Consider the following 10501-nt stretch of genomic DNA (forward strand, 5'->3'; position numbering starts at 1 on the left):
CAAACAAATCCATGCACAAATAAAATGAGGATTTTGCAAGTCACATACTTTGTACTCGCTTCTATTTTCACACAAGACAAAGTTTTCCTTTCTATTTTCCAACAACATTATGTCCAAAAAATCTTGTGATTTGGGAAAAAATTGAAAAAGAAATGTTTTGATTACACTATTTAAAATGAAGCACTTGGTTTTCTTACAGAAGTGTGATAGGTGCTCTGCTGGTTGTTGCATTTGGTTGTTTCTTCAGAACCCCAAAACCAACCAGGGACACAAACCCTGGCTGTTGCTAAAACCTTTACAGGTGTAATGGGTGGGGAGGGAATTCCTGTAATATCTTTGGGAGAACCCCATGCTAACACAGAACAGCAGATAATGAGTCAGAAAGAGGCAGAAAAGCTCTCAACTGAACTCCAGTGCTCACTCAAGTGAGGCAAAAGAAACATCTGTTTTACTGTCTGAGTTCCAATTCTGTCAGAGAGAGAGTTCCTGGCTTCCTGGTGCAAAGGTGTGGCTTTCCCTCCCAAGAAGCACAAGAGGCAATTTCAAACAGACTCCAAAAGTCTGAAGAGTGGAAGACAACCTGTTATTTGAAACAACCAGATGTGTGAACACAGAACGAGGCTTCCTGGTCTCTAATTTGGAAGGTTCAATAAAACTCTAGAAAAGCCCAACACTAATTTGTGCAATAATCTTCCCTCTCTCCAAACCACACCGTTGGGCTCACCAGCTTTTACTGCACATCAAAACCTGAGCTGCAGCAGCACCATTTGTAATGCAGTGCTGTGTGGTGTTGCAAATATGCACCAGGTTTTGTTTTTTTCCCCAAATGCTGATTATAGTGTGCAGCCTTGTAAAGCATAGAACTGCATATTTTAGTTATTAAAGTTCGCAAACAAGTCTGGCTGTTGAAAGTCATTTCCCTGAGTAAACAATGAGTCAGTGTGGGCTGTATAATGTACAAGTTATTAGTTACTGTTAGTGAGTTTAAAAAAAAAAACCAACTCTATACAAAGGCCTGCTTCAGAATGGAAAATAGTTTTCCTCCTACTTCTATAGTCCCAGTTGTATTGTTTCAGTGGAATTTAATTTTCTAAAAAGCTAAACAGATCACTATCTCTTCATTATATAATTGGACATTGACTTAACTGGACCCTTCAGCCATGAACAATATGTGCAGTGTGAAAGCTGAGTTTACCCTTTTTTCTGTTCTCGGTTTGTCATTATAATGCTGAAGTAAAGCTGATTCTTTCCTGGATAGGAATATCCCATCCAGACCAGGCAGCAGGTGGCAATGAAAACAGACATAAAGACAACCATAAAATATTGAGTATATGGTAATGAAGAAAAATGCAGTGGCAAGCTCAATAAAACCCTCTGACAAACACTGCTCCCTAGTTGAATTACAGCTCCTTCTATAATCCCCCTCTTCATTAGCAAAATGGTCAAATACACCTGATTGTGACTGTCAGCTGGCAGAAGGCACTGGGGCCACTCTGCCTAATGAAACTCAGCTGCTAAGGCACCAAGGTTTCCCTGCAGCCTCACACCCCTCCAAAGGCTGTTCTCCTGTTCCAGTGGGCACTGTCCCAGGCTGGGAGCACAGCTTTTGTAAGGGTCAAACCTCTGGTTTCAGACACCAGAACAGTAAAAGGAAATACAGAGTCAGATCACAGAAGATCCTGAGCTGGAGGGAGTTACAAGGATTACCCAGGCAAACTCCTGGTCCTGCACAGACACCCCCAACAATCCCACCCTGTGCATCCCTGGGAGTGTTGTCCAAATTCTCCTGGAGCTCGGGCAGCCTTGGGGCCACTCCCATTCCCTGGAGAGCCTGTGCAGTGCCCCAGCACCCTCAGGGGAAGAACCTTTCCCTGATATCCTAAACCTGCCCTGGCACAGCTCCAGCTGTTCCCTCCTCCTGTCACAGAGCAGAGGTTGGTGCTCATGAGGAAGCTGCAGCCCCCAGTGAGGTCTGACCTCGGTTTCTTCTTCTCCAGGCTGAACAAACCAAGTGACCTCAGCTGCTCTTTATAGGACTTCCCATCTAGACCTTTCATCATCTCCACAGCAAACTCTGTGGTGATATTTTACTAGAAAAGTGCCTTCAAAAGAAATTACCAAAATAAATTTGAAGGCACAGCTCTAGCTTATAGAGCCCAGCCTGCAGGCTGAGTGCCATCACAGCTGTGTCACCAAGGACTTCTTAGTCATTCATGGACTCTCCATTTCCTGGCAAATATCACAACACACTTTGACACGACATTCCTCACCACCAACAATGACACTGCCCATTCAGTGACAAAGCTTTCAGTGACTGCAGCCTGCTGTACCTCCCAGCCCTGGGACCTCACTGCCCAGAAGGCAAACACTGCAGCACTCCAAAGGTACTGCCAAAATGTCAAATTCTACCTTCATTTATTATCAGCTGCTGAACTGAATCACAAGAAGGGCGGTGGCCAGGCTGGCCCAAGGTCACCATGCTGGTTAAAGGGCTGAGAATGTCCCAGGAAAGCTGGACATTGGCACCTGACCAAATGCTTTCCTAAAGAAAAAAAGCTGCTAGGGAGAGCTATCCATGCATGCATGAATGCCACAGGAGTTCTAAATACTAACCTTTACTGCCTTCCAGTACAGGAATTTAATATAGAACAGACTACACTGGAGATATATGGCAACAGAAAAGGTACTGGCCCTGCTGCTCCTTGCTGTATTTAAATGTTTAAATATTTAAATAAGGCAGGGCAGGGTTATAAGGAACACTTCCACCCCCACAGAACATGACTCAGTTGCAACAAATTACTTGAGATTTGTCCACTCCAAACCTTCTGCCATAATAAGCTTTGTTAGCCTTTCACACTGACTTGTGCTGCCTGCTTACATCTTTATTAATGCTTTCTGGGAAGAGCTGGCCACTCACCCCACTGACACATCAACAAGAAATATGCAGAGGAGGGCACAAAATACAGAGCAGGATATTCTCCAGCACAGAGATCCCTGAACCCAGGCACAGAGAGGAGGCACAGCACAAGTGGCTCCCTCCAGGCAGAGAAAGAGCCTTGCTACAACCTCACAGGAGGACAAGGCATGCAAACCTCAGCCACTGGAGCTGACAGCAGGTTGGATGGATGGTTTCTGGAGAAGGCAGGGATAGCAATCGTAGGCAGAGCCAACCACATCACTCAGGAGCTGGTTCCACAGCAGTAAAGCAGCGTTTAACCCAGGAAAAGCCCTGACAGGAGACACACACACACACATGCCATAATTGCAATCACTTTGTGGCAGCACAAAGGGCCCACCTGATGCCAGCCTTTCCTGCCTCTGTGCAGGTGTGGCTGTGCTCACACAGAGAGCTGGGCTGGGGAACTGCTCCTCACAAATCACCGGTTTGTTTGGGCTCCTCAGCTCTGCCTTGGATCACGAGTTAACCACCTCTGGCTGCCACTGATAGAGGTAACCCAAAGCACAACACAGATGGTTTTCCCCACGGTAATGCTTTAGAAGCACACAAATCAGCCTTTATAAATGGTTCTTTGGCCTGCGTGGAAGGACAAGTGATTGAGTTACACTCTTACAAAGGGCTGTGGGACAGACCAGCCCCGGGAAAATCCGCTGTACTTTGAGTTCTCTCCACCTCCTTTTCTGCAGCACCTGTAACACATCAGCTTTTCCCAAACACACATTTGTCCTCCAGAAGGCACTGCTGGTTATCTGAGAACAGTGCTCACTCATCGGTCCTTTGAACTGGGAGGCAAAGTGCTGCAGCCCTGTGCTCCTCGATATTTTCCATGCTGGAACCATTGACACCTGCCCGGTAAGAGCCAAGGGAAGGGGCAGTGGGAGCTGGATTTTATACACTGCCCTGGGACTGTGGCAGCTGCTGCAGTTTGTTTTTCCTGCATTTGGAGCAGACTGTTCCTTTGGACAGGGGTAGAGGAATTTGTCCAGTTCCTAGAAAGCATGTTGTTCCCAATGCAGTAATAAGCAACATGACACTACAAACAGAAAAATCCTAAACATCTGAACAAGACTATCTTCGCTTTGCATAAAGGCATCCATAGAGCTTGAGCTTATTCATAGAAAGAAACACTATCTTTAATGTTATAAAGCATTCTTAGCCCCCACTGTTTTACTGGCCTTCCTCCAGTGGCCTTAGATCGACTAAAAAAATAAAAACTGCTTAACTCATTTTGTCAGGATCTGTATAAGTTCTCTTACAGTTATTATAAATCCTGACAATGTACTGTAAATCACAAGTTTCTTCACCATTAATTATGCAGAACAGAAATTACACACTGTTGATCCTGACTCACATGGGATTTCTCACTCCTTAGTGTGTTATGATTCACGCTTTTTTTTTCATTTTAAAAATAAATCTATCCTTTACACCATGATAAATTAGGACAGCGTGTGTTCAGTGTAGCACTCCATTGGTCCCTGCCAACCAGAACACAAAATTCAAATTCACACAGCCCCTCCCTAGAACAACAGGATTATATCCACTATCCAAACTGAAACCCCTGAAGTGTTATGACAGCGGTTGCCATATCAGGGCCTACTGTGAAAATTAAGAACTCATCAGTTCCATAAGCCTTAGGCAGTTTCTAAGAGATTTGAAAAGGTGCTGACAACTGGCAATTGTCTATTGCTCCAACAGGGGATGAAAGAAAAATGCTTTTCTTCCCAAGAACCACTAAGATGTGGTGCTGTTTTCATGGCTTGTCCCACCAACCAAACAAATTTTCTCATTTGTCACTTTTAAAAACCAAGCAGCTGCCATCCACAAGTAGTTCCGGAGGAGCCTTCCACTCCAAGCAACTGTCAGAGAGAGATTAAATACCAGAATAATCTCTGCATTGTATCTCAGAACCACTTTTCCTCCTCCCAACGACAAGAATGCAGCTCAAGCCAGCTTACTTGGAAAATTCAAGTTACTAGAATGAGTTGCTCATTCAGGCAGAGTCAGATTCCTCCCATGAGTCACTGTCACTTAAAGCAATTAGCTCCAGGTATATTAGAACTGAGGAAAACTGGCATGGAAAGCAGCACTGGAGATGGTCTCAGTGGGGACACAGATGTGTGTTTAAATCGGAGAAGTTAAGGAGTTTGACCATCTCCACCTGTATGAGAGGGCTAAATACACCGAGCTCTCTCCGTGAAGCGCTTTGAGGCACCTGCACAAGCACTGCCAAAGGCGGCACAAACCCTCCAAGGCGAACGCCAGCGCTGTGCACAGCAGGGCGGATCACGCCCAGCGCGCTCGGAGCTGTAACGCAAGTTGGGGATGGACAGGAAGCCTGTCTTGACAAGGACAAGCCGAGCCGCCTGGAGCCCCGGCCGTGTCACAGCCACGTCTGAGGCGGGAGCAGCCCCGCCACACCCTGCCCGGCCCCGGTTCTGGCCCCGGTTCTGGCCCCGGCCCCGCTGGGGCTCGCCCCGTGCCGGGCAGGGATGCGCGCACTGGAAGCGTTAGCGGAGCGCAGCCACGGACCGCCCGCAAACCGGGCAGCCTGCAACTGCTCCGGCCAGCCGGAGGCACGCCGTGCCGCCCCGCCGGGATGCCGCCTGCTCTACCCCGCTCATTTGTTCCTTCCGCGGAGAATGTTTCGAGTTTCCGGGAAGGTCGGCGGCTGCGGGAGAACGGCCGAGCCGCCCCCGCTGCCCGCGCTGCCCCCGCTGCCATGTGCCCGAGCGCCGGTGCCGCCGGGCAGGCGGGCAGACAGGCGGGCGGCGGCCCCGCACACCGACCGCTGGCTGGGTCCCCCCGGCCCCGCTCACCTGCGCTCGGTGCCCCGGGACGGGCGGCTCGGGGCCCTGCGGCGGCTCCGGGAGCGGCTCGGTGCCGACTGCCCGCGGGAGCCCGCGCCGCGCCGCTAGTGAGCATGTCCGAGCGCCGGGCATGCGGGCTGCGGGCCGCTGCCTCCGCCCTCACCTGCGCCGGGACCGCGCCTCGGCCCGCCGCGGTTACACCGCGGCAGCCCGCTCAGTGATGGTGGGGCTGCCCCCAAGGGCGGACGCACCTGTCTGCTCCAGACGGACAAGATAAACCTCGAACGCTGGTTAATTCTACCGGCCCCTCCTGGCTGCGGGAGGCATCAGAAGTGCATGTTCCCGGGGAAGGACGCGGGGTGAAGTTCGCTCTGGAGTGATCAACCGTCCGCTGTGAGCAGCAGGTTGGTTCATCCCACACTGGTGTGAAATACCCGAGGCGGTCTCGTCAGGATGCACGGGAAATTCTGCACATTGAACTCCAACAGTCTGAATCACTCTGGGCTGAAAGGGTAAAGCTCTGCTCTTGCCACTCCTGCGGCAGTTTGAAGTATCTTAAAGTTTCTGTAAAACCACCCTTCTCTGGCCATTCCTGCAGCACCAACACTGCTTGAAACACAGTTTTCAAAATAGTACATTTCATGGAGTAAGTGCTTAAAACTTTTTAGGAATTTGAACCTCTAATTTTTCTCTGTGTTCCCCGGGACCCCAGCACATGCTAACGTTTAAAGGAACATTTCCCCCTGGGAACAACAATTCACTCCTGCCAGTGTCCCCTACTCTCACTACAAATAAGTCAGTAAAACTGCAAACCGAAGAACACCAGAATTGCCACTGCCTCCTCTCCCAAGGCAGAGGGAGCTCTCAGATTCTTCTGAAGTAAAACGATTCTACCTGACGATCGTGAACCACATAGTAAATGTCTCAGCTAATTTTCAGATTGAGTTTCAGATTAGTCACTAGAAAGACAATTCTAGGAAACAGCAGCAACATGCACAGATGTGCACTTCAGTACAAGATGGCTCTACCAGAGCTGGAGATCTGTTAAACAGGTTTTAAATAGCTGTGACAGAGAGAAATTCACAGTTGCATTTAGGTACTTCCAAACATTTTAAATTTTTCACAGTTTCTTTTCTTTAGACTCCTTTAATTAAAAATTATACAACTGCAGATAGAAAATATTCTGAAGCAAAGCACAGAGAGCAGCCATTCACTCCAAGAAAAGTGAAATTATTCTTAGAAACGTACCGTCTTTCTCAACTGTTTGTCTCAAACCAGAAAAGATCAGCTCATGGATTTCCACTTACTTACAAACCCTGAACAAGTCAATGAAGTCCCAAGGTAACAGAATAGTCAGTTCCTTGAGGTATTTGTAAGTTTGTTAATATGTGCCTATACCACTGAATTTTCCATAGGGAACCTTTCCATTCAGGGCATGAACCCCGTAACAGCACAATCAACTAAAAGGAACAAAATTGCTTCAAAGCTCCCTTCCTCTGCAGCCTGACAGTGCTCCCAGAATTCTGACAGAATTCGTACAGCCAGGCCAAACACCAGCTTTGGTTCACTGCAGCATTTCTACAGGAAATAAATTTTAACGATTTTCTAAACTCCCACTCACTCCACTCCTACTAATTCCATCCCAGAGAGAAAAAAAAACTGTTCACAACACAGCTCCAGTCCCTCCAAGCCTTGCAAACCCTTCCATTCTTGCCCTGCAGTTGCTCAGTTCAGATCTAAGTTGGTTTTTGTGTAACCAACAGTACCAGAGGGGGACAGAGAACAGTAAAACAGCCTTACAGTCCTGCGCTCTGCCTTGCGGCCGACCACACGGATGATTTCTCCTGTAGGAATACGTTCAATCTGCAGCTCCATTTTCTCAGGGAATGCCAGTAAATCCCTCTATTCTTTATGGATAGTTCTGATTTCAGTGTGCAGCAGCAGCAGCAGCAGCCAACCTTGGCTAAGTGCAGCCTCTGGTTGAGAGCCCTGTCGTGAGAGGAAAAGATGAACCTCTGTATTTATACCAAGTGTTAGGTGTGAGCTGAAACAATGAAGTTCAAGACTGGTTTCCACTCGTTCCAATGTGCCACGACAGTTCCAAGAAGCCTAAATTTATGTTTGTGTTTATTGCCTCCAACTTTGTTGCTGTTCCATTTCTGTCCCACTGGGCTCAGAAAAGTCAGGTCGCTGCGGATGCTGTTTCAGAGGTGTTGGCACGAAACAATCCCATGGTGGACTTCAAAAACCTACCAAGAGATTTTGTGCAGAAAAAAAAATCCTTCATCTTTGCCTCTAAGAGCAAGCAGTAGAAAACCCTGATTGCTCCCATGGTAACTACAGGAAGTTCTGCAAACTGCTGCAGAACGGAATCAGTATTAATTGAGTCCTTGAGTAGCTAACAAATCATGGCAAAGGAAATTAATTGGCACGTTACTGCATGAAAATTCCTACAAATAGGAGAAAAATAATCTGGTGAACACTGGTTTAAATTCAGTTACAGAGCTTTATAATGATTATGCCATCCATTAATGGAGTGGCCAGACCTATCACCCTCCAAAAAAGTATCAGATATCCTGCCTGTGACTGGGGGGTGGAAAATCAGTCTAAAATTTAAGGTAATTTTAAGATTTGCTGAGGAGATAATTCTTTCTATCTTCCTGGAAGAGCCAAATTTGAATTTTCAGCTCTGCTACAAGCCAACTTTATAATGCTTGCCAAGAAAGCATAACAAGATTAATTAATAAAGATTAACAAGCACTGGCCACTCCAGAGCAGATACAGGTAACGCAGTTCTGTTCAGCAACTGCAAAGAAAGGGCTTGTGACTGTTCTGTGTTTTATATCTGGAATTATTCTTATGCTTCCTAAGCCATTATACAGAAGATTGTTCCAGTCCAGCAATTGTTTCCTTGAGCACTTACTTCCCAAGTTCTACCAAAAAAAAAAAAAAAAAAAAAAAGATTTTATCACATTTAAAAACCCAACATTGTCACTTCCCCAAACAAACCCACCCTATTCTCAGTAACAAGGAGCAATATCCAGCCTGATTTATCCCCCCTCTCTATAGAGAGGAATCACAAAGGTTAGAACACCAAAGCTGTGTTAGTGGAATGGCTCCTGTGATGCAGATACCAGAACTACATGCAAAAAAACCTACTGAAAATGGGCTACAAGTGAGTGGTAAGAGGGAAAAAAAAAAAAAAAGGTTAAGACAGCAGAAATAAAAATAAAAAAGGGCAAAAGGGCAGAGAGGAGCAGAGTGTGGTCTCTGATGAGCCTGGACTTGACAAATGATGCTGAAACATTCCCTACCAGAGCTGATGTCTGTACTTGAGAACTCCCAGTTTCTAAGCATGGTTAGCATGGTAAAACATTTCCTATTCTGGTTTTCGTCCTTTTGTGATGCCTATCTTAATATTTTCTGAATTTTTCCTGTACCTCTGCATTTCCTCTCGGCAGTCTGCATTCCCAGATCTCACACTTCACTGTTTGACTCCAGTGATTCTCCCAACCTGTGTTCAGCTGATCCCACACAGATTTCTCTTGCTGCTTTCTAGGCTGCACAATGTTCTTTTTAATTGCAGAGACCCTGTAAGTGGAAGATGACAATTCCACTGTAATAGAGGGAGGTGGGATGTACAAACACAGATCCATGATGTTCCTCAAACTGAAGCAATGAAACAACTTCAGGGCAGTCCCTGAGCAGATCATTTTCCTGAGTAACTGTGTATTAAATAGAAATTACTTTGTGTCAATCACATTCAAACAGCAATCCCTAAACCCAGGGGCAGAAAGGGCCACAGGAAGTTTCCTGTTAGCAACATAGAGCTCTCAAAAAAGGTATCGTTTCCTCTCTCAAGGAAAACCTAATTCCAGCTTTGTTCAACTAGCCTTTCCACTGCAGTATATTAATCCAGACAAGTTCATCTGAGTGTCACTCAGTGTCCAAGAGCAGAGAAGGAAGCAGAGGTAGTAGAAACAATGGTCTTTATCAGAACGTATTTTTAGGGTCTCAAAACACGCAAGACATCTTAGAAATATTTCCTGTTTACACAGAGCTGTACTATCTGTGAGCAGTGATACACTGCACATCCTGAGGTTAGCCAGCAATCAGAAATGTATGGGTGTTAAATGAGGCTAGACTGGACAACATTCCTTGGGATATATAGTTCTCATTTGAAAATTAACTCTCCAACAGCAGGGAGTTATGAAAAGTTATCCTTAGATGGAAATCAAGTGCAAATTTATATTAAAATAGATGACGTTTAAAATACGAAGCAAAACTTAGCAGATCTTTCATAAAGGCAAAAGAGACACCTCAAATCACACCATGAAAAATTCACTGCGAAAAAGTGAAATTAGAAGAACCTGTTCTCAAAAATTAAGAAACAATTGTCATGTGGTCTGGACATTTTTACAAGGAAAATGTCAAAACCTCAGTGGGGAAGAGGGACAGAAAATGCAAAACCACAAGAGCATTTAATACTAGATTCATTGAAATAGGGAAAAAGTAAGATGGATCTGCTTTGTCCAAAGGCAAAATAGCATTTGTCCTTGCTCTTCTTTTGCAGCCCAAGCCCTAACATAGGTTGTTACTGGTTTCCTTCTAAAAGGAAATCAGCATCTCTGCATTAAACATGACCAGAACAAGTTCCTTAGAGAAAGGTTACAAATTAATCCTCCCCACCCAAACCAGTCTGTTCCTTCTCAAATTAAGAGGCCATGCACGACAC

The 10501-nt window shown here is 45.9% G+C and overlaps 1 protein-coding gene across 2 annotated transcripts in view; it reads right to left on the reverse strand.

The window, feature by feature from the left end:
• MYO1C (myosin IC) overlaps nt 1–7963 on the reverse strand; it is a 52000-nt gene extending 44037 nt beyond the window's left edge. Inside the window, exon 1 of one of the 2 annotated variants that reach the window (XM_066333297.1) lies at nt 7567–7963. In XM_066333297.1, the coding sequence (XP_066189394.1) occupies nt 7567–7641 (75 nt within the window). In that variant the 5' untranslated portion in view covers nt 7642–7963. Of the gene's footprint in view, nt 1–5775; nt 5866–7566 lie in introns of those variants that run through there. The other variant, XM_066333296.1, reaches the window with a different exon arrangement.
• Between the last annotated feature and the right edge of the window lie 2538 nt (nt 7964–10501).

This window comes from Sylvia atricapilla, chromosome 20 (genome assembly GCF_009819655.1).
Source record: "Sylvia atricapilla isolate bSylAtr1 chromosome 20, bSylAtr1.pri, whole genome shotgun sequence".
NCBI lineage: Eukaryota > Metazoa > Chordata > Aves > Passeriformes > Sylviidae > Sylvia > Sylvia atricapilla.